General features: G+C 50.7%; 1 protein-coding gene across 3 annotated transcripts; it reads right to left on the reverse strand.

The window, feature by feature from the left end:
- Positions 1-688: 688 nt before the first annotated feature.
- MEOX1 (mesenchyme homeobox 1) lies at positions 689-23,296 on the reverse strand. Of its 3 annotated transcripts, XM_035299666.3 has the most exons (4): positions 23,245-23,296; positions 22,457-22,784; positions 3,477-3,649; positions 689-2,325 (listed from the first exon to the last, which is right to left on the reverse strand). In XM_035299666.3, the coding sequence occupies exons 2-4, from the start codon at positions 22,578-22,580 to the stop codon at positions 2,203-2,205; spliced, it is 420 nt and encodes a 139-aa protein (XP_035155557.1). In that variant the 5' UTR covers positions 22,581-22,784; positions 23,245-23,296; the 3' UTR covers positions 689-2,202. The 3 variants fall into 3 exon arrangements, with proteins under 3 accessions (XP_035155557.1, XP_035155556.1, XP_008994958.1); XM_035299665.3 differs by lacking the exon at positions 23,245-23,296 and having other exon boundaries at positions 22,457-22,955; XM_008996710.5 differs by lacking the exons at positions 3,477-3,649; positions 23,245-23,296 and having other exon boundaries at positions 22,457-22,955.
- Between the last annotated feature and the right edge of the window lie 1,050 nt (positions 23,297-24,346).

Here is a 24,346-nt window from a genome sequence, read left to right on the forward strand (position 1 = left end):
GTGGATCACTTGAGGTCAGGAGTTTGAGACCAGCCTGACGAACATGGAGAAACCCTGTCCCCACTAAAAATACAAAAATTAGCTGGGTGTGGTGGCACACATCTCTAATCCTAGCTGCTCCGGAAGCTGAGGCAGGAGAATCGCTTGAACTCAGGAGGTGGAGGTTGCAGTGGGCTGAGATGGCACCATTGTGCTCCAGCCTGGGCAACAAGAATGAAACTCTGTCTCAAAAACAAAACAAAAAAGACTAAGAATATGGAATATTTTTTCTTCTTATTTTTTTTACTACTATTAATATATACTTTTCTACCTTGAAAAATAAAATCTTCAAACTTTGAATTTAAACATTAGGGATGGTCAAGAATTTAAACATTAGTTTGTGGTCAAGATTCCTTTATTAACAAAAGAGTTCATCTTTTGTTTACAAAACACTGTTTGATAGGTCATAGTTTAGGGAAACTACAAGCTAGTTTTACGATGAGAAATCAAGACCATGCATTTGCATGGGAGAAAATATTTTTTTCTGCAACGATTATATTTTGTGCCCACCTTTTGAGAAACTAAAGGGGGACACCTTGATCTGGTCATTTCTTCCCTTCTTCTCTTGCTTCTAGACGTTGTCTCATCAATCAGAAGGCTGCACACAAGAGCTGTGGTTGTTAGCCCTGCAAAGAAAAAGGCTGGGAACTTTGCTTTTTATTGATTTTATTTCTTCAAGAGTTTTCTTACAAAGCGAATTGACCTTGCACAATTAGCTTGATGTAATCTTAAGAAAATATATGAAGTATGCTTTAGAAAAAAAATCATCCTCTAACCAGCCATCTCATTTGGCGATCATTTTCCACAGCTTTCATCCTCTTTGGGGTGGGGAGGTGGGGTTATTTTTACATGTGAATGATTAAATCTGTATACAAGAGATCAAAACTTTCTTTGACCTCCCTCTGCAACACCAGCTGGTGTTGGGAGACAGAACTCTGAGGCAGGCCAGGGGGTCAGTCCCCCAGGCTATTTGGCCATCAGTCATCAAGTGGCATCCCAGAAGACCTGGCTGAGGTCTGAGCAGTCCATACACAAAAACCTAGCATTTCCTCCCACAATTATAGCATGTGTAGAACACACAGGGAGAACTTAAATCCATCCCATGGAGGAAGAGGGATTTTTTTGTCCCCTTTGCAGACACTTAGCTGGAGAACCTTCCACGCGAGGGTTCCACGTCTCCAGGCCCTCACCTGGCAGCCCTCATTATTATTTCCCAACCCCCTCCAGAATATAGGGAACACTTTTCGGCCCCTACGTTGTTTCCAGCTCCTAGTAGTTCAGCTCAACAACTGGGCATCTGGAGAGGTTTTCAGTCCAGAAATTCTGGATTTAAAAGGAGTAGCTGCTCCTTTCCTCTGGACACTGCTTAACAGCCCCTGCTGAATCCCTAAATTGATTTTTATTTTGAAGGAGCAGGTGCTATCATGGGTTCATTCTTTGTCCACCCAGTCAAGACTGTGTGGATGGGCCTGTATGGGGACACAGTAACCTACATCAGGCTATTTTGCTGTCTTCTCTAGTCAGTGCTCAGAAGTGTCCCCACTTAGCCAACAAGTTTGGAGGCAGGGATAGGTCTCTGGCGTGCAGCAGCTGAGTTGCTGTCCTTGACTCTCCTCGTTCTGATTTTTCTTGGGGTTCAGGGACAACTAAGGGGCCCCAGAGCCTTAGATGTACAGCCCACAGAGGAAAGGCGGGTCAGGGCGTGTGTGTCTCCGTCATTTCCTTCCTTCTGAAGCATTTACTTTCCGAGTCACCAGCTGGTTCCAAAGCTCCTCTCCCACCAGGCCAGGTGGTGTCCAGACCAGGAGGAAGCCTGGCTGACACAGGAGAACCGTGGTAGGAGGAGGTGTGGGTGGCAGTCAAGAGACCCTAAGAAGCAGTGTCCTTGAAGCTGTTCTCAGATTCATCCGGCCCGGTAGGATTGCTGTCTGATTCCATGAGAGTGTGGGAAGTAAAGGCCCTAGGGAAGAGACTGCTAAGAGGCTGGACAGAACTTCCTGGAAGACTCCCAGGAATGCTGGGCAGTTTCATATCCAAGAGTCAGTGAAAGATGTGGAGAGGCTGCCTGGCGGGGAAGGAAGAAGGTAAAGGTGAAGGTGGGAATGGGGTGGGGGTAGCTGGAGAGGGGCTCAGTCCTCAGTCATTTTTTCTCCATGCAGAATCTCACTCTGAACTTGGAGAGGCTGCAGAGTCCCCATCCTCAGGGTCCTGCGTACTGGGGGAGATGGGCTGACCTCCCTTCACACGCTTCCACTTCATCCTTCGGTTCTGGAACCACACTTTGACCTGGGGGAGGAAGCAAAGGAGCCTGGTCACTGCAGAGCTGGTGTGACCTCCTCCCCATATCAATGCTCAGGCTAGCCAGGGTGTAACTCCAGGAACCCCAGCTTGAAACCATCACTTACTACTCCCTACTCCCTCAAAGGCCCCAGGAACTGAGACCAAAGAGAGGACACACCAGTCTGCCCAGAGGGTCTGTCTTGTGTCTTGGTATAAAGCCCCACACAGGGGAACATGTTCTAAAAGCACTCTGCATTGGCCCCACCCGCTTCACATGGCCGGCTCCTCAGGTGCCAAGCCCCATTGCCTCCCCCTCCATTCCTCAAGGGTCTGGGAGCAGAGGTCATCAACCTTAGCTTCAGGCACGTGTATAGAGCACTTTTTGGTTTAGACAGCTTTGGTCAACACATTTTCTCATCTGAGCTTCAGTGTCACTTGCAGGATTATGATCTCATTTTGCAGATGGAGACCCAGAGGTCCCAGGACTAGGAGAAGTGATAGAGGCAGGATTTGAAGCTAAGTCTTCTGACTCAAAGTCCAATCTTCTGGCACAGCCCTCTATCAACGGAAATCTGCTCTCAAACATTACTGTTATTACTATGCTTCTGTATCAGAGAATGGGTGTGGGGGGGTGGGATGGCTGAGGGAAAGTCCAAAACAAAGAGCCAGGGAAGTTTCTCAGTGTGCCCAGGAACCAGTGGCATATCCAGATCACCTGGGGAACGTACTGGAAATACAGACTCTCAGGCCCACTCATTATGGCAAAATCGCTCTCCAGACCTCTGGAATCCACATTTTGAACAAGTGCCTTAGGGATTCCAACATATACTCAAGTTTGGGAATAGGCAGACCGGAGGTCCCAACCTAGGTGCATATGAGAATCACCTAGGGGGCCTTTGAAAAATTTTGAGGCCTGTATCCCATCCCAGACCAATTAAAATCATCCCCAGGTTGATTTTCATCTTTTATCATCTCCCACCCAGACATCGGCGCTACTAAATTCTCCCCAGGTGATTCTCAGGTATGGCCACAGTTGAGAACCACTGGACTGGATGGAGGAGGAAGAAAAAGGAGAAGGTCCAGGGAGGGGTGGCAGGAAAGGAGGGAAGGGAGGGAGATGAGAGAGCAGAGAAGAAGAGGGGCTGCCAGGGGCACACCTGGCGCTCAGAGAGGTCCAGGTTTACAGCGATCTCATATCTGCGGAGCCGAGTCAGGTAGTTATGGTGGGCAAACTCCGCCTCGAGCTCCCGCAGCTGCTCCTTGGTGAAGGCTGTCCTCTCCTTTCGGGCCTTGCTGCTGCCGTCCGGCTTCCCTCGGCTCTCCTGGTTGTCTAGGGAGAGAGGACCCCAAACAGGAAGACATGGGCTGAAGGAGACTCCATTCCCTTTCTTTTTTCCTCGAGCAACTAGGCAGCCTTTCCCAGTCTCCCTTATTTTTACAGGATGCTGAGAAAGCTACGCTGCCCTCTTTATTCCTTCTGGTGTCTTACCCATCTTAGAACTGGGAACTTTTTTTTTTGGCTTCCAATTTCAGGTACCTGCTCCCCCCCACACACCGCCCCCACCTTCAAACTTTCTTTTATTCTCAAAGCACAAGAAGCTACTCTTGGCTGTTTAATGATGTCTACTCCCCAGCCCACCCCCCAGCATGTCATAACTGGTGGCCGTAAGTTTGTGGGGTGAGATGAGATGCTCTAAAACAAAGCCTCAAAATGTGGTCCCAAGATCGGCAGCATCAGCCTTACCTGAGAACTTTTGCAGATGGAGACCCAGAGGTCCCAGGACTAGGAGAAGTGATAGAGGCAGGATTTGAGAACTTGATAGGACTGCAAATCCTAGTCTCACTCCAGACCTACTAAGTCAGAAGCTCTGGGGATGGCGCTCAGCGATCAATTTTAACAAACCCCTGTAATCCCAGCACTTTGGGAGGCCGAGGCGGGTGGATCATGAGGTCGAGAGATCGAGACCATCCTGGTCAACATGGTGAAACCCCGTCTCTACTAAAAATACAAAAAATTAGCTGGGCATGGTGGCGCATGCCTGTAATCCCAGCTACTCAGGAGGCTGAGGCAGGAGAATTGCCTGAAACCAGGAGGCGGAGGTTGCGGTGAGCCCGCGCCATTGCACTCCAGCCTGGGTAACAAGAGCGAAACTCCGTCTCAAAAAAAAAAAAAAAAAAAACCAAAAACAAACCCCTCAGATGCGTCTGGTGCATGATCAAGTCCACTGCTGTACGACCTCACCACTCAAACGAGGGCCTGGACACCAGCAGCATCAGCAGCACCAGGGAGCTGTTCAAACCCGAAGGATCTCAGGCCTGCCCCAGACCTGCCTACCCAATCAGAATCTGCCCCAGAGAGCCAAGTATGGAAAGTCATCTGGACCCCTCGGAAGGAGGCTCCTGTTAGAATCAGTGTGGCTCAGTCATAACTGCCAGCAGGGTCTGGGACACACCCTGCGCCAGGTGCTGTACCTGACAAATATTAGCCTCTTAATCCTCAATAGCCCAACCAAGTGGTTCTAGTATTAGCCTCACTTTATGGACCAGAAAATGAACATGGAGAAGTTAAACAGATTGTCCAAGTTTATTAAGCCAGGGGATGTGGGAGACAAGAATCAAATTCAGGCGGTTTGACTCACACATACTGTTCAAATGAAAAATATGTAGGGGCCGGGGGCGGTGGCTCACGCCTGTAATCTCAGCACTTTGGGTGGTCAAGAAGGGAGGATCACGAGGTCAGGAGTTCAAGACCATCCTGGCCAACATGGTGAAACCACGTCTCTAATAAAAATACAAAAAATTAGCCTGGCGTAGTGGCACACGCCTGTAATCCCTGCTACTTAGGAGGCTGAGGCAGGAGAATCGTTTGAACCCAGGAGGCGGAGGTTGCAGTGAGCCGAGATCAGGTCATTGCACTCCAGCCTGGGCGATACAGCAAGGCTAAAAAAAAAAAGGAAGGGCTTACAAGTGGTAAAGTCCTGAATAAATAAAAGGGCTGCATGGTTATCTCTGGAGCAGACGGTGGGAGGCAGCTCTACCTTCACTTTAATGACTGGAGATGGTCGGTGGAGAGGAGGCGGGCAGAGACCACACACCTAGCCATTAACTCTCAATGCATGCCACGTGGCCAGGGAATGGCTGCAGGAGCCATGAATAAGGGGCTCTAACATTTAAGTCTTTCGCTTCATTGTCCTCATTTTATAGACACAGAGACCGTGGTTCATAGTGAGGTGCTTTACTGAAACCTGCACCCCAACTTCCTGCTCCCTGAAAGACCCATCTCTGCCTTGCTGGATAGTGTTGGAAGGGGAGTCCTGTTTTCAAAGGCCGAGTCTAAGCTACCTGGAAGCCAGGGCTGGGGAATTTAGACCAGCTAGTCTAAGGCAGAGAAGCCGCCCATGCAGGCGCCTAAGCAGCCGCATTGGGAGTGGGTGGCGAGGCAGGAACCCCACCTTAACCGGGCGATCCGCTTTGGAGCGGAGCCTAGGTGGTTCTCTTCCCAACACCCCGCTCTACTGCTTTTTATGCAGTCCCCCTTCGTATTTCCAGCTTCCCCGTCCTCCGCCCCCGCTCCCCACTGCTTGGGCTGGGCGGCTTTCGAGCCGGAGGCGTGCGGTAAAGTGATTTGGGCGCCTGGCCGGGCCCACCTCGCGCTGCGCGTCCCTGGTCCCTGCCGCGGGATGGTAGGGGAGTGGGTGCCACCTTTCCAGGAACCAGAGAAGCGGGGGAGGGGCCTGATAGTCCCGGTGCCCTGGCCCGGGGGTCTGCGTCCGATCGGGTTGGCTGCCTTTGGGGCGCGCCCAGGGAACAGGGCAGGGGGCCGAGTTCCAGGCGCGGGCTGCCTGCCCGGCGGCCTCTGGCTCCAGGCCGGAGAAGGCAGGCCCAGACCCTCCGGAAGCGGGAGCGTGGGCTGGAGGGAAGGACGCGCAGCCCCGGGCTGGGGTCCCCGAGGAGCCCTCCGGCCTTGGCCGCCGCCAAGCGTCGCGCCCCCTCCTGGCAGCAGGCCCGGGAGGGTCGGTCACGAGCGGATGACGGGCTTCCCGGAGCACAGCCCGGCCCGCGGGCCTGGAGAGAGGCAGGAAACCCTGGCTTAGACGCCGGGCGCGGTCGGAGACTGGTTTCCCAGTTTCCTCCCGCCCCGGGGCTCCGCGTTTTCCAGCCCTTCCTTTTCACGGTTGCCGGGAGTGGATAGCCCAGAGGACTGGCGCAAAGGCTTGAATCCTGAATCTCCTTGCTGGGGACTTTGAGGAAGTCACTTAACCTCTCTGGGCAGCGGTCTCCTCATCAAGAAACTGAAAACAATTTCACCTAGGGTTATTGGAAGACTGAATGAGTTAATATGTGTGTGCAAAACGCTATAAAAATCTAAAAGTGGCTCACGCCTGTAAACCCAGCACTTTGGGAGGCCAAGGCGGGCAGATCTCCTGAGGTCAGCAGTTCAAGACCAGCCTGGACAACATGGTGAAACCCCGTCTCTACTAAAAATACAAAAAGTGTGGTGAAGGGGGCCTGTAATCCCAGCTACTCTGGAGGCGGAGGCAGGAGAATCACTTGAACCCGGGAGGCGGAGGTTGTAATGAGCCAAGACTGTGCCACTGCACTCCAGCCTGGGTGACAGTCTCAAAAAAAAAAAAAAAAAAAAAAAGAAATCTAAAAGTGCTGGACAAATATATTCTCCAATTTATCAGTTCCATAAAATGCCACCTGAAGGGCTGGGATAGAAACAGCTGTGCTTCTGGAAGGCTTCTGTGTATGCCTAGAGGAGACCGTGGCTTGAACCTCACCAGCAGCAGCCTATAAGTGGATACTGCTCTTGCCCCCTTTAGCACTCTTACATGGGTTTGTGTGATAATTTGATCAATAGTTCTCTCCTCCGGGGAAACACTTTCTCTGACTCTAGCCTCTAGTCATAGTTGCTTCTGTAACCTGGCACAACTGCCCCCCTCCTCCAACCTACCCCAACCAGTTTTGCACATAATTCTTCTAGAGAGAAGAGGAAAAAGTACTTGCTAAGTATTTGCTAATTCATCCTGTTATACAGAGGAGGCAGCATCAGACAAGCCCAGGAACTTGCCCAGGGTGCCTGGCAGCTTTTACGTAGCAGAAGGGAGATTTGAACCCAGATCCATCTGATTAGAACCTAGGCTCTCCAGCATCTCCTGGCTGGCTGGCCCAGTTGGGGCCTGGAGCTGGACCATGGCAGCTCGGCTTGTCACCACTTCCAGGGCCCCTGGAGGCACCACCCTGTTTGCTACCCACACCTACCATCCTCCGAGGCCTGCTTAGGTGTGCACAGGTGCCCCATAGCATCCCCCAAAACAACTCCCCCTGCCCCAGTTCTATACATAGTCCTCCCTAGAGAGAAGAGGGAAAAGCAGGAGAGGACCCCTTTGGAGCAGGTCTTGGCCTGGTTGTGTGGGCAGGGCAACTGATCACTGTCAGCCAAGCTATGCCCCATCCCTGGCCACCTCTCCTCTCCTGTCTCTTATTCTTCTGATTTAGCCTCTGGGGCTCCAGTGACGATTTCCAACAGAGGAAACAGGAAGCAGCAGCCTGGGTTGGGAACTGAGGGTCTCAGCTAACCCCCTGTGTGAACCTGGGATGATACCTAGTAATGGCAAGTGGGATGGATATTGGCTCTGGGAAGGTGCTAATCCCTTGTCGACTTCCCAGAGTGGGATCAACTGTCATCACTGTTGGAAATGATAAAGGGACCAGCAGTATGGGAAGCAAGCTATGAAAGTTGAAGTGGAGGGCCGGGCACGGTGGCTCATGCCTGTAATCCCAGCACTTTGGGAGCCCAAGGCAGGTGGATCATGAGGTCTAGAGATGGAGACCATCCTGGCCAATGTGGTGAAACCCCATCTCTACTAAAAATGCAAAAATCAGCTGGGCGTGGTGGCGTATGCCTGTAGTCCCAGCTACTCAGGAGGCTGAGGCAGGAGAATTGTTGCAGTGAGCAGAGATCCCAGCCACTGCACTCCAGCCTGGCAACGGAGTGAGACTTTGTCTCAAAAAAAAGCAAAAAGAAGAAAAAAGGAAGTGGAAGTGGAAGTTATGGTTCTCTTTGTTCTGCAACAGTTTTTAGTTACAAATTGCAACATATTCATCAAGATGGACACACTGTGAGCACTTGCATGCCATTTCTGGCTGGAGGTATTTGGTCACCCTGCTCAGGGGCACAGTTCCTGTGCACCCTACCACATGAAAGGAACTCATGCCTTCCAGGATGGTTTGTTCCCAGGATAATACAACTTTGTTAGGGAGCCTTCCTCTCCTCTCTGGGCCTCAGTTTCCCCATGTGTAGAAGTATGGGATTGGACTGGATTCTATTTCTGCCAGGGAGCTGGTGTCAGAGTTCCTTCCCAGTACATAAGCCCTGACAACCTGCACTCCCTACTCTCCAGTTGAGAATCCCTGGCCTTGATGAAATCCGAGGCTTCACCAAGTTCACATATTCTTGTCTCGGCTCCTAGGTTCTCCCTTCAGTCAGATCTGAGGTCTTGTTGTGTGCTGTGTTTCAAAGCCCTCCCCAGCCTTTCCACGGCCCAATGATCAGGATTCTGTTGGGCCATTTCTCTCTCCCTGCCCCGAGCTGTGTAGAGGGAAGTTATATTTGCAGAAGTGTTGGAGGACCTGTTGGTGAACCTGGGCCTTAGCACTCGTAGGTGAGGGAGGCACTGAGGAAGAGCTGTTGGACCTCAGGCAAGTCCTTTAGATTCTTGGAGCTTCAGCTTTCTCATTTGTAAAGCAAGAATAGCTACACCACTGTGCTCATAAGGCTGAGAAGCAACATGAGCTGGGTAGCGCGTTGACACTTAGCACAGTGCCTGCATTCCATGGAAGCTCAGTTCACTAGAAACATCAGGAGTTCTACTGGAGATGATATCTGGGATGGCTCATGGACAGAGCTTAGACACTATGCTCCTAAGGCACCATGTCTTCAGACCTGTGTGAAAGAGTTAACTTTTTTTTGAGACAGTCTCACTCTTGTCTCCCACGCTAGAGTGCAATGGCGTGATCTTGGCTCTCTGTAACCTCTGCCTCCCAGGTTCAAGTGATTCTTCTGCCTCAGCCTACCAAGTAGCTGGGACTACAGGCATGTACCACCACTCCCAGCTAATTTTTGTATTTTTAATAGAGACAGGGTTTCACCATGTTTGGCCAGGCTGGTCTTGAACACCTGACCTCAGGTTATACGCCTGCCTCAGCCTCCCAAAGTGCTGGTATTACAGGCATGAGCCTCCGCGCCCAGCCAAGGGTTACCTTTTAAATGTCTGGCCTTTCCTCATTTTTTTTTTTTGAGACAGAGTCTCACTCTGTTGCCAGGCACCAGGCTGGAGTGCAGTGGTGTGATCTTGGCTCAATGCAACCTCCGCCTCCCAGGTTCAAGCGATTCTCCTGCCTCACCCTTCCGACGAGCTGAGATTACAGGTGCGTGCCAGCACACCCAGCTTTTTTGTATTTTTTTTAGTAGAGACAGGGTTTCACCATGTTCAGGATGGTCTCAATTTCTTGAACTCATGATCTGCCCACCTTGGCCTCCCAAAGTGCTGGGATTACAGTGAGCCACTGTGCCCGCCGCCCCCCCCCCGCCCCGCTTTTTTTTTTTTTTAAGCTGAGTCTCACTCTGGTCATCCAGGCTGGAGTGCAGTGATGTGATCTCAGCTCATGGCAACCTCTATCTCCTGGATTCAAGCAATTATCCTGCCTCAGCCTCCCGAGTAGCTGAGATTACAGGAGCCCACCACCACACCAGGATATTTTTGTATTTTTAGTAGAGATAGGGTTTCGCCATATTGGCCAGGCTGGTCTCAAATTCCTGACCTCAGGTGATCCACCCACCTTGGCCTCCCAGAGTGCTGGGATTACAGGCATGAGCCACCGCACCCGGCCTAGGCCACTATTACTGCAGCCTTTGGGGTCCCACAATTCCAGGCACAATAACTAGATGAGTCACATGGCAATCCATCACTCCTGCGCTGCTTCTCTTTTGGGGGCCGAGGCTGCCTCTTCCAGGACTTTGGAGGAAGAACACTGGCCCTCAGCTGGCTGCCTCTGCGGTTAGGGAGGAGCTGCCCCACCCCAGCCCCTGCATGACCCTCACCCTCTGCTGGAGCAGGGCTGTGAGGGAACAGTCAACAGCACCCAGAGAAATGCAAATGGTGTGTGTGCTATTGTGGTTTCCACCATGAGTTTCCACACCATCCAGGGCAAATTATTTCATACACAGCTGCCATGTTTGGCCAGCCTTCCTAAAGTGAGCAGACAGCTTTATCAGTGCTACAGGGAGGTTCAGACAGACCCAGTGGAATGTGCCTTTCTGGAGTTCTGTACTCTACAGTCCAGCTCTGAGGGCACCAATTTACATACATTCATATTCAAAATCAGACAGGAGGCCAAATGCCCCACATTCAAATAGCACTTTGCAGTTGACAAGGGATTTCTTTCCCCCAAAGAGAACTTCTTTTAGGCTTTCACGGATACTATAGAACCATAGAAAGTAGAGGTGGAAGGGACTTAGAGATGGTCAATGTCACCTTTCTATTCTATAGGTGAGCCTAGAGAAGGTTACAAACTCGTGTAGTGACACACAGCAAATCAGGGGCAGAACTGGGCCTAGAACCCAGGTTTTCTTGATAGAAAACTGTTTCCACCCTACTGGGCTGTCTCCTGTTGTATCCTCTTAATTATTCCATTAGGTAGGTAAGATCCACATGACCCCATTGAACAGATGAGCAAGTTAAGACCCAGAGACTAAATGGCTTGCCCAAGGCCTCTGGGACCAGTCTAGGGCTATAGCCTCATGTCACACTGCCCCAGGGGGATGATGAATAGGGAGGCCGTGCCTATCCTAGGGACATTGTCTGAGTCTGGGTTCAGGTCTGTCTCCCTGGGACTCCCCAGAGAGGGAAGAAGAAGGGAGAATTTGGAGCATGACACCAGTAGGTGAAACCTTGGCAAATCCTCTGAAAATAGTGTCTGTGGCTTCTTCAACATCACAGCATAGACACTTTGATGTCCTCATAAGTTCTGCTACCTTCAACCTCAGAAGGAGGGGTCAAAGCCCATGGAAATAGAAAATAATTGAATGGAGCTAGCCCAAGACTGGTTAGATGTTCACATCTGGGACCTCCCTGGCTTCCTGGGGTTGGGCTGACTTTTTCACTGAGCTCTGCCCCACCCCAATGTCCAGGCCCTTTCCCTCTCCTGTAGGTGCCTAAAGAGACATGGGCAGGGCTCCAGCCTCTCTGAGGAGCCCAGCAGTGGGGCCAGGGAATTCAAGAGATGATTCATGGGAGAGAGGCAGGTTCTTCTGGAATGAAAATGCCTGGTGCTAGTCTTTGCTAGGGTCCCAGGTGGGGTAGGTTGGTGAGGGGAAGAGGGGCTGGGAGAGGCGTGGGCAGTGCTGGGTTTTGCTTATAAGTTCCAGATGTCATCCTCAGCTGTCACCAAAGGAAGTGTGGCCTTGAGACCCAGGCCCACTGCTCACACTGTTCTTCTACCTGGCATGCAAGGAAAACAAGGGGGAAGAAAACAGAAAAGGATGGGGGCGGGTCCTGGACAGAACCCAGGGAACCAGATTTGGTGGGAAGCCCAAGTAATGGGCAGAGAGGGAGTTGGGCAAAGGGGCCAGCTCTGGAGCTCTGCAGGGGCTCTGAGTCCTGCCTCTCAGACAGAGAGGATGCTTTGCCTCTGAATTACCCCCTCCCTGGGCTCAGGTGTCCCTGATTTATTCAAGCCAGAGAAATAGGTGAATGGGCAGGATCCCGGATTCCCTAGCATGGCAGAGTGTTGGGACAAAGCTGAGTGGCCCCTGGGATGGCCTTTTTGGGTGCACGGGCTTATTGGACCTTTCCCTCTTTGCCGTTGGTCAGGATCCTGCTGCCTCAACAGAAATTGACTATCTCCAGAGCTTTCGACTGTACCTGATCAGGGCCTGAGCAGACCCAGGCGTGAGATTTGTGCTGGAGCCTTTGAGTTCAGATGGCGGCCAAGACCTGAGTCCTGCTTTGGGCTCAGCGTTCTTTGCTTGTCGGAAGAGGCGGTCAGGAGCTCTAACTCGAAGGCCGGGATGCCCAGAGAGACACTGGCTGAGTGTGCAGTTGCTGTCTCCCCTCCCACACTGGCCACTCTGGACCATAAAACTTCTTCCTCACTGGGGATTCTGGACATGGACTCAGGACAAGAGGGGCTGCTGCAGCTGTGCACCGCTCAAACCACACCCCACCAGCACTGCCACAACCCTAGATCAGTGACATCCTCAGAGTCAGGCAGGCCCGGCTGATGTCAGGGGCAAAGACTCAGCAGAGCTCAGGTCACTCTGACCTGACTTTGAACATGGATAACCTGACGCAGCCAGCCAGCATCATGGGAAGACTTTAAAGAGAGAAGGGTACTCATCTGTGGGTTTGGGAAAAGTGGACTCTGCATCTCTGATGTCATTTAGTCCCACAGTCACCCACCTTATGAAGTAGGTACTGTCATCCTTATTCCTCAGAGGAGACGAGGACTCAGGAAGGGTTAGGACTCACCCACGTCCACACAGCCAGGAAGTTGTGGATCAGGGACCTGAACCCGGGCTACCTGGCTAATGCGTTTGACCTTAGTCTCTCACCACCCTTCCTCACATTACCGTGCTGTGGCCCAGCAAGGGGGTGAGTGTGGGCATGAGATCACCTGTGTGGAACTTGGCATCACTCTGGTGACCAGGTGACACTTCTTGGAGTTGTCCATTTATTTCATTCTCATCTCTATCATTGCCTTTTTTTTAAATCTTGAGACAGAGTCTCACTCTGTCTTCCCAGCTGGAGTGCAGTGGCATGATCTCGGCTCACAGAAACTTCCACTTCCCTGGTTCAAGTGATTTTCCTGCCTCAGCCTCCTGAGTATCTGGGACTACAGGCGTGAGCCACCTCGCCTGGCCCCATTGCCTCTTTTCTCTCTTCCTCTGCCAAACAGCCCCATTCTTGAGAGATTCACCCCTAAAACTGCCTCCACTATTTATGTCTGTACTTGTTGGTGTAAGCTGGAAACTCAGGGATCTGCTTGTGGATAGAAACAACTCCATCTCGAGTGGAAGGCCTCTAGCGGCTGACAGGACCCTGGATTACCAAAGATCTGGGGTCAGGCACACATTGGGGGCATTGCTTTCACCAAAGGGGCTTTCAGCTGGAGGGTCTGTGCCATGGCTTGAACCTTGTCCCTTCTTCCTGTCCCTGTACAGTCCCTGTCTGGGCTGAATTGTGCTTCCCTCCCCAATTCCTGTGTTGAAGCCCCCACCCCAGTTCCTCAGAGTGTGTCTATATTTGGACATAGGGCCTTTAAAGAGGGGATGAAGTTAGAATGAAGCTGTTAGGGCGGGTCCCAATCCAGTCTGCCTGATATCCTTATAAGGAGATTAGGGGCCAGAGGCAGTGGCCACACCGGTAATCCCAGCACTTTGGGAGGCTGAGGTGGGCAGACCACCTGAGACCAGGAGTTCGAAACCAGCCTGTTCAACATGGTGAAACCTCATCTCTACTAAAAATACAAAAATTAGCCAGGCGTGGTGGCACGCCTGTAATCCCAGCTACTTGGGAGGCTGAGGCAGGAGTATTGACTGAACCCGGGAGGCGGAGGTTACAGTGAGCCAAGATCGTGCCACTGCACTCCAGCCAGAGCAATAGCAAAACTCTAAAAAAGAGGAGGAGATTAGAATACACAGAGACATGCCAGGGAAGGACCTAGGGCACTGGGGAAAGACCGCATGAGGACACAAGAGGGTGGCCATCTGCAAGCCAAGGAGAGAGGCTGTAGGAGAAACCAAACCTCCTGACACCTTGATTGTAGATTTCTAGTCCCCAGAACTGGGAGAAAATGAATTTCTGTGACTTAAGCCACCCAGTCAGGGGTGTTTTGTCATGGCAGCCTGAGCAGAGTAAGATACCCCCCAACTACCCACAGCCAGTGGGGAGGACTGAGAAGGAGTGAGGTCCCGAGGGGTGCTTGGAAAGGCTGATGCTAGCCTATAGGAGACCTCTGTGCTTAGAAAAAGGTGGCTTTTTCTCTAGAATAGAGAACACAGCCACACACCCCTGTGACAGCTGACACAGTAGCTGTCCAGCATGGTGGTGCCCCTACCTGGCTAGCCATGGTGGGTCCTTCTTATTGCCCAGCCATGGCAGCCCCACTTGCTTCCCATCCATGGTAGCCATGGTGCCTCTGGCGTCAGCACCCCGTGGAGGGTTCCTGCAGAGTCAACCCAGCCTGCACGTGGGTGTTTATGTCTCTTTCTGGCCCCAGCACTCACTCTGACCCTGGGCTGGTTTTAGGATTGAAGTCTGACTCTCTGAAAATCGTTCTCATAAGTGAGACTGTGAAAATCTTGAAGCACTTCACAGAAGCATATGGCACAGGGTGGATATCTTCATGCCAGGCAGTAGAGCTGCTCTCAGAAAGTGAAAAAAATGAATGAATGTCAGGCTGCAATTGAGGCCACTGACCAGACATTCAGTGGGCTTCTTCTGTGTGCAAATGTTTCACCAGGTGCCAGGGAGACTGCACAGGTGGATCAGATATTATTCTGCCCCTCCAGACACTTCCATTTTAGGGAGAGAGGCAGCTGTGTGCATCTATACCTCTGGATACAAGGCCAGTCGTCCTTTGATGCTATGATGGAGGTACAAACAAATATGGTACTGGGACAAAGACAGACATGGACCAATGGAGTAGAATAGAGGCCAGAAATAATGGCCACATATATGGTCAAATGATCTTTGGTAAAGTTGCCAAGGCTGCACAATGGAAAAAGGATGGTCTCTTCAACAAGTGGTGCTGGGAAAACTGTATACTCACATATAAAAGCTGGACCCTTACCTTACCCCATGTACAAAAGTTAATTCACAATAGATTAAAGACCTAAACGTAAGACCTAAAAATAGAAAACTAGAAGAAAACACAAGGAAATCTTCATGACACTGGATTTGGCAATGATTCCTTGGCTAAAACTTCAAAAACAAAGGCAACAAAAGCAGAAACAGACAAGTGTGACTACATCAAACTTAGAAAACTTCTGCACCACAAAGGAAGCAATCAACAGAGTGACCAGGTGACCTATGGCATGGAAGAGAATGTCTGCAAACCATGTATCTGATGGGGGGTTGATATCCAGAATATATAAAGAACTACAACTCAACAACAAAAAGCCCCCAAAGCCAGGTATGGTGGCGCGTGCCTGTAGTCCGGCCACTCGGGAGGCTGAGGCTGGAGGATCTCTTGAGCCCAGGAGTTCTGGGCTGTAGTGCACTATGCTGATCGGGTGTCTGCACTAAGTTCGGCATCAATATGGTGACCTCCCGGGAGCAGGGGACCACCAGGTTGCCTAAGGAAGGAGAACTGGCCCAGGTCGGAAACGGAACAGGTCCAAACTCCCGTGCTGATCAGCAATGGGATCGCTCCTGTGAATAGCCACTGCACTCCAGCCTGGGCAACATAGCGAGACTCTGTCTCTTAAAAAAAAAAAATGCCCCCAAAATCCAGTTAAAAATAAGCAAGGGGGCTGAGCACAGTGTCTCATGCCTGTAATCCCAGCATTTGGGGAGGCTGAGGTGGGAGGATTGCTGGAGCTCAGGAAGATGAGGCTGTAGTGAGCTGATTGTGCCACCACACTCCAGCCTGAGCAATAGAGAGAGAGTGAGACTGTATATATATAACAAAAAAAAAAAGGCAAAAGACTTGAACAGGACTTCTCTAAAGAAGATATGCAAATGGCCAAGAAGTATGTAAAAAGATGCTCAACATCACTAATCATCAGGGAGATGCAAATCAGAACCACAATGAAATATCATCTCATACCCGTTAGGATGGTTACCAACAAAAACAAAAAAAACCCACAGAACTAGTGTTGGCGAGGATGAGGAGAAAACTGGAACCCTTGTGTACTGGTGGTGGGAATGGAACATGGTGCAGCTGCTATGGAAAACAGTATGACGTTTCCTGAGAAAATTAAAAATATGGGCAGGTGCAGTGGTTCACACCTGTAATCCTAGTGCTTTGGGAGGCTGAGGCGGGAGGACTGCTTGAGGCCAAGAGCTCAAGACCAACCTGGCCAGCATAGTGAGACCCTGTCTGTATTTTTTTTGATAATAAATAATTTTTTTGAAAAGTTAAAAATAAAATGACTACATGATCTGGCAGTTTTCCTTCTGGATATACACTCAACAGAATTGAAAACATGCTCTCCAGGAGGTATTTGCACACTCAGGCTCACTGCGGTATTGTTCACAATTGCCGAGAGGTAGAAGCAACCTAAATGTTCATCGACAGATGAATGGATGAAGAAATCTGATGTATCCATACAACGGAATGTTATTCTGCCTTAAGAAAGAAGGAGGCCAGGCATGGTGGCTCACATTATAATTCCAGCACTATGGGAGGCCAAGGTGGGAGGATTGCTAGAGGCCCAGAGCAACACCTGCCTGGGCAGCATAGCAAGACCCCATATTAAAAAAAGAAGAAGAGGCTGGGCGCGGTGGCTCACGCCTATGATCCCAGCACTTTGGGAGGCCGAGGAGGGTGGATCACGAGGTCAAGAGATCGAGACCATCCTGGTCAACATGGTGAAACCCCGTCTCTACTAAAAATACAAAAAATTAGCTGGGCATGCCTGTAATCCCAGCTACTCAGGAGGCTGAGGCAGGAGAATTGCCTGAACCCAGGAGGCGGAGGTGGCGGTGAGCCGAGATCGCGCCATTGCACTCCAGCCTGGGTGACAAAAGCGAAACACCGTCTCAAAAAAAAAAAAAAAGAAGAAGAAGAAAATCCTGTCACATACTCACATACTACAACCTGGGTGAAACTTGACGACATTATGCCAAGTGAAATAAGCCAGTCACGAAAAGACAAATATTGCCTGATTTCACTTATATGAGGTATATAAAATCATCAAATTCTTAGAAACAGAAAGTAGAATGGTGATTGCTAGGGGATGGGGGAAGGGGAAAAGGGGAATTGTTTAATGGATATAGAGTTTCTTTTTTGCAAGATGAAAGGTTCTAGAATCGATTGCACAACTATTGTGTATATCACATAAAAACGGTTAAGACGGTAAGTTTTATGTTATGTGTATTTGACCACAATTTTTTTTTTTTTTTTTGAGATGGAGTCTTGCTCTGTTGTCAGGTCAGAGTGCAGTGGTGCAATCTCAGCTCACTACAGCCTCTACCTCCCAGGTTCAAGTGATTCTCCTGCCTCAGCCTCCTTAGTAATTGGGACTATAGGCGTATGCAACCATGCCGGGCTAATTTTTTGTATTTTTAGTAGAGACGGTGTTTCAACGTGTTAGCCAGGATGGTCTTGATCTCCTGACCTCGTGATCCACCCACCTCAGCCTCCCAAAGTGCTGGGATTACAGGCATGAGCCACTGTGCCCGGCTGGCCACACTTTTTTAAAAAGGAGATTTCAAATATAAGATGTCCCAGGTAAGAAATCTCTGGAGAGTTCCTTTACGAAGCAACTGCTGGCTAAAGTGAGAAAATCAACACAGATTCTAGCAGAAACTTCTTAACTATAGGTTTCTCTGATGCCATGTTACATACAAGTGTAACTATAAATTTTTGAAAAAGAAGGAAACAAATATTCTTGGAAGGGGTGGTTTTTAAGCAGGACTTCAACAGGCAGAAGTATGGGGAAGGGAAGTGTGCTCTAAGCAAGGAGAAACCGCCAGAGCACAGTCAGAGGGGGAAGAAAACACAGGATGTGTTTGCAAGGTCAGTCCCTGGTGTGGCTTCATGGCAGGGATAGTGCAGGGGAACTGGGGGAGGTGGCCGGCAAAGGGCATCAGGAGGGGAAGTGGGAGAGAGAGGCCCATTTGTGGGGTTTTATACCGTAGGTGAATTTATGGTTGGGCAGGGGCAGGCAGAGAACTTGCAAGGAGAAATTGGGGCAGGACAGCTCTGGGAACACATGTGTTGGAGCTGAAGAAGGATGAGACAAATCACGTCTGATTAAAGGCACGTCTCAGCAGAGGGAGGACGTGAGAGCAGTGCTGAGTTCTAGCCCCACAGCTTTCCCAGGTGGGCGGTCAGATTCACCTGGAGCCACTCTAATCACACGCAACCTTTCCTTGAACCCCATCGGGAACCCACCGCAAAATCCCTCATTCCCATAAATTAAAGACAACCACAGTAGCAAGGACAGTTTAGGGAAAAACAACAGTGGCCTCACAGCTGTTCCTGCCAGCAGGGGCCTTTACCCCCATTGGCCTGGGGCTGGGAGTGGTTTGGGTAAGTTAACACCATGCTGGTCTCCAGGGCGGAGAAGTGTCAAGGGCCAGGGAACTCTCTTCTTTCTTTCCTTTTTTTTTTTTTTTTTTTTTGTCACCCAGGCTAAAGTGCAGTGGCGTGATCTCTGTTCACTGCAACCTCCACCTCCTGAGTTCAAGCTATTCTCCTGCCTCAGCCTCCCGAGTAGCTGGGATTACAGATGCCTGCCACCACGTCTGGTTAATTTTTTTTTTTTTTTTTTTGTATTTGTAGTAGAGACAGGGTTTCATCATGTTGGCCAGCAGGCTGGCCTCAAGTGATCCGCCCACCTCGGCCTCCCAAAGTGGCGGGATTACAGATGTGAGCCACGGTGCCTGGCCAACCCTGCTTTCTTGATCATTTCTTTGAGTGGGTCTGCTCCAGATTCCACAGGAGTGAGGGAGGAGGGAGAGCAGAGAATGTTCCTCTTGCAACAAACTTTCAATTTTGGAGGCTTCTCAGCCACTCCAAAAGGGGTGCATTTGCCAGGCCCAAGTCACCCACACCCTCTCCAGCAGGTCTCTGAGCTCCACGATCCACACTGATAACAACGGGACCAAAATGATTGCCAGAAGTTCCCCAGACTCAGGAATTTCTAAGACAGCACAACTGAAATATTCAATTCCACCATCTCCATAAATATAGAAATATTTGTCAGATCTTATATTCTGATGGCGGTTGCAGGAAATATGGGCCTGATACCATTCATAGCTACTGTTTATTGAACTCTTACTATGTGCCAGGCACAGAGTTAATCTCATGGATCACTGCATCTAACCTTCACAGAGACTCTCTATGGAAGGTGCTACTGCTGTATTCCCATTTTACAGCTAGGCGAACAGAGGCTGGAAGAAGTTAAGAACTTTTCCAAAGTCATGCAGCCAAAAGCTGCAGTGCTGACACTGCAGCCTGTCTGACCAGGAAGAGCTACGGAAAACACGTTTCTGATCAATGCTGGTTAACCTTCCAGAGACCACTCAACCCAGACTTGGGGAGCCCCAAATGAGAGGGCACGCCCAAATCCTTTGTAATCAAGATCAATAATATTTTAAGGCAATATTTTTAAAAACAAAAATTAATGCAAAAAATTGATGATGAAAAAAAATCACAATTTTAGAGAGATGATCCAATCACAGACTCAGGACTGGCAGGGTCGGGAGGGGGAGGGTTCTTTGTGGGGTTTGCCTTTTCTGAGCTCAATTCCAGACTCCTGGAGTAGGTTATGAGCTTAGCTCGTCACTTTCCCCTTCTTTTTATTTATTTATTTTCTTTTTTGAGAGAGAGTTTCGCTCTTGTCACCCAGGCTGAAGTGCAATGGCACGATCTTGGCTCACTGCAAACTCTGCCTCCCGGGTTCAAGTGATTCTCCTGCCTCAGCCTCCTGAATAATAGCTGGAATTACAGGCATGCACCAACATGCCCAGCTAATTTTTGTATTTTTAACAGAGACGGGGTTTCTCCCTGTTGGCTAGGCTGGTCTCAAACTCCCAACCTCCAAGTGATCCGCCTGCCTCAGCCTCCCAAAGTGCTGGGATTACAGGTATGAGCCACTGCGGCTGGCCACTTTCCCGCTTCTTTAGGCTCTTACAAAGCTCATCTTTCTTTCATCCTTCCTCCCCTTCAGTTAAATCCCAAAAGAGGACTCAAGCAACTGGGCAATAAAGATTTCCATGTTGAACAGCAAGTTTGTTTGGAATCACGGCGATGAGTGAGAGTCGGCTCGCTGGACCCTGCCTCAGCTGCTGCTGCTGCTCCTGAGGGGACCCCTAGGGAAGCCCAGGGCCCCTGTGGATGGGAACCTCCCTCCACTGGAGTCTGACCCCAAAGTGTGCAGGCCGTTCGGCAGAGGGTGTCCCTGTATTCCTGGGCGGCCAGCTGCTTGGCGTGAATGCTCTCCCTGCATTGCAGGGCTGTCGGCCACTTGCCGAGAGGACAGCTGGTGCACTTAGATTTTGCTGAGACTCAGAATGCCGGAAGTCTCCGCCTGTGCCCAGCAGCCTCTTGGCTTTGCTATCCCTTCTCACTGCCCTTGGCTCCCAGTACCCTGGAAAGTGGCAGGCGCCGCCACCAAGGGGAAAGCTCTTCAACCCAGATTACAGCTGAGTTCCTGCGCCTCCTAGGCACATTTCCTGCCAGGGGTAGGATGAGTTCATTTTTGGGATGGGGATCTAACTGGCTGGAGGTTCAAAAGGCCCCGCTGTTTAGTGGTGGGTTCCTATCACCCATTGTGAGCTCACTGAGGGGCTTCTTCAAGCAGGAGGACCAAAGATCATTTCAAAGTGAGCATTTCAAATCTGCAGAAGGGTTGATATCAGGTCTGAAGCCTGAGGTTCGAACGCACTTCTAGGGTGACCGATTGTCCTGTTTGCCTGGGACTGCGGGGTTTCCCAGGACACAGGATTTTCAGTGCTCAAACTGGAAAAGTTCTAGGCAAATGGAGATAAGCTGCTCACTCTTTTTTGACCCCAATCTTTCTGTGTTCTCACAAACTTCCAGTCTCTCATTTTGCACACTGAGACAGTCAAGATACGAATAAAACCTGCTTGATTCGTATACGAATAAAACTCAGAAGGGCTAGCGTCGGTATCCAACTGCACCTAGAACCTCCCCATCAGGGCACATCCCGCTGCAGAGAGGCCTCTGCAGGACGATTCTTCCTCTCAGTTTGTGCTTTTTTGGGTGAGACCCCTTCATTCACCTTAGCATTCCTGGGGCTTGGCTAAGAGCAGAAACTCGGGAAAGCTGTGCTGCATCGAAAGTGCTTTGTAAAGAAACCCAGAGCATTCCTGCTTGCTAATTGGTGCCCTCCTTTTCTGGCCTGCCCTGGTTAGCCCCACGGGAAGGTCCTCTACAGGCTCCGACAGATAAGTGTGCCCCCGAGGGTGGCTGTCAGGAGGACACCGGGCAGCACAGGCAGGAGGCCTGGGCACTACCATGTTCTGAATAAGGTCAGGACAAAGAATCAGACAAAAGGTGAACAGGCAGTGTGAGAAGCCAGGGAGGGCCTGGTGGGGAGGTGAGGAAGCAGCAGATCCCCACCCCGGGGAAGAGAAGGGCTTTAGCTAGGCTCTTAACAAACAGGCTAACCTCACCCTCCAGTCACTGGGACTCCAGCATGGATTCCCTCGGCTGTCTGCCTCCCTGACTCTCGCAGGCTGCCCATCCCTCGAGGCTCCTTGAGGGGCTGCGTTCCTGGGAGGGGGTCAGCCCGATCTCAGCATGCTGAGCTGTCCCCTGGGCCTGGGCATAGCCCAACTCTGCAGGGTAATACCTGGTAGGCAGTCTGCCCCAAACCTCAGCCCTCCATCCCCTGCTCACCCCTTCACTCTCCCATCCCAATCCCAGGCCTACTTCTCTGCCTCTAGGCTCCTGGACACATAGAGTCCTGGCTTTGGGTGGCCACCCAGGGTCCCAGCTTCAGTCTTAGCTCCCAGAGCCTCAGTCTCAGCTGACTTCCTTGGTAAGTGAGGCCTGTGGCTCTAGGACCACTTGGGGCTGGCCAGAGCGTGGTGGGGAGGAATATGACTCAACAGCAGCCTGATTCAGGAAAGCCCCTCACCAGTCCCATCAGTCTGCATCCAGAGGATCCATTTCACATGTCCTCCAAATCCTTGCTGATCCTTTTTCATTGTCTTGCTGGGACATGTTTTCTGGGGCCCAGGAGTGCTGGGACACAGACACTGTCCCCATCACCAGAGAATCCTAGAACTCTCAGTGAAAGAAACCACTAGTCTCCTGCATTTAGATAGGCTAGACAGAAATTCATGGTGAGAGCACCTAGGCACAGAGAGGGTGAGTAATCTCCCCAAGGTCACACAGTAAAGGAACGATCAGCAGCTCCTGAGCCACCTACCTGAACTCTCCTTTCTCCGCCTGGATGACTTCTTCTCTGTCTCATTGGCAGTGCTCCCAAGCACCCCATAGTCCTCGCCTGGGCCTCCTGTGGTGTCCACCAGGCCCAGGCTGCTGGTCCCCATTTCCTTGGAACCCCCTGCCGGGCTTGAGTTGGGCCTGCGCCGGGCCTCTGAGACAGGGAAGTGCCAGTTGGGGGACTGTGGGAAAGCGGGGTGCTGCTCAGTGAAGATGTGCTCCTCCTGGGGCAGGCTGTGTGGGGTGGCCGCCAGGCAGGAGGCCGAGAAGTCGGGGTATGCTGCCGTCGCTGTCGCTGGGAAGTCTGGTTTCTGGTGGAAGGAGAACGGGGTTGGCGGGTAGTGGGGTAGCCCTGAGGCCCCATTGCCTTCTGAGTGGGGGTTTCGAAGGCAGCCCCAGACAGGGGCTGGGGGCTGGAGGCTCCTCATGCAGCTGCTGGCCACGGGATCCATCTGCTGTCCGCGGCACGCCTCAGTCCTTTCAAAGATTTGACTCTATACTTTTTACGTTCAGTTTTTTTTAAATGCAAAAGAAAAAAATAGGGAAAAATGTTTAGCAGAAAATTTACCCCAGGACCGAAAACAAAAACCTAAACCAAAGTCTCTCTTTAAAGGACACACACATGTGGCCAGATACTCCTATGCGTGTGCACACACCTATGTCGGGCTTCCTCCTGCCCCTCCGATGCACCAGCCTGCCTACTGGGGTCCCCTGTACGTGTATTTGTCGCCAATGACACTAAACATTTTCACTGTCCCAACCCAGACGCACCAGCTGATGAGGAGCTTGTCCTGGAGCCCGGAGCAAATGCCTGCAGAGGGCCGGACCAGGGCTGCTGGGACACACTTTTAAATCCTGCGGTGGGGAGAGAGTGACAAATTTCTGAAGTGAAATGTGAGAGAGGAGAGGGAGGGGTTAACCCGCACACAAAGATCCCCTCCAACCAAAACGCTAGCAGGCAACTATTAATCATCAGAAACCTTATATGCACATCTAATGGGATTTGCAGATGGAGACTTTTAAAGAAACATTGTATTTTTTTTTATTTTAAGGAAAGAGAGTAGCGTGCACACGCGCGCGCGCGCACACACACACACACATATACACACACGCCCCGTCTTTAATGTCCCTCCCATAACATTATGAAGTTATTTTTATTGCACTGTTAACGAAATTCCCCAAGTCTTGGATTTAGAAAAAGCCTTAAGTCAGATCCAGAATCCATCAAATGCCAAATTCCAGGGAGCAAAGCGAGGAATAAGTGCAAGAGGAAGCTTGGTGAATGCGTTTGGTTTAAACGCCCTTCTGCCTGCGAAAAAGGAAGGTAGATTAAAAGAAATCTTTTTTGCAAGTCTCAGCGGCCCACTATGGTCTCTAGAATAAAGAAAGGCTAGAAAAAAAAAAAGAATTTCTCTCTGCCCAGAGTGGCATTCTCACTTTCTCAGTAACTTAAAAAAACAATCAGATTCTTCCTTCCGCTCTTTAACCTCCAACTTACATGCCAATTAGCCACACTCTTCTCTAGAGAGATTTCAAGTCATTTTTCTTCATGGCAGTGGCAAGATTCTTAAATAAGGTCCATGAAGTTTCTTCGAGTCTCCTCCCACCTGCTCCCTGCCCCCTTCACCTCCACCCACCTGTTTCCCTTTCTCAACCTCCAGAGGCAGAGGCTTCTGAGGAATCTGGGGCTGGGAGATAGGAATCAGGGGCTCCTTGTTCCCCAAAGGTGCCTCTTTGGCAAGCAGGCACGTGGGTCTCCGGGCTGGTGCACATCGCAGGGCAGCCAGCCCAAGTGCCATCTCGATGCCCAATCAGTTTTTCTCATGGCTGTGCCCTGCTGGTCTCTCACAGGGTTAATGCAATTTCTTGGAGG

The sequence above is a fragment of the Callithrix jacchus genome, chromosome 5 (genome assembly GCF_049354715.1).
Source record: "Callithrix jacchus isolate 240 chromosome 5, calJac240_pri, whole genome shotgun sequence".
NCBI lineage: Eukaryota > Metazoa > Chordata > Mammalia > Primates > Cebidae > Callithrix > Callithrix jacchus.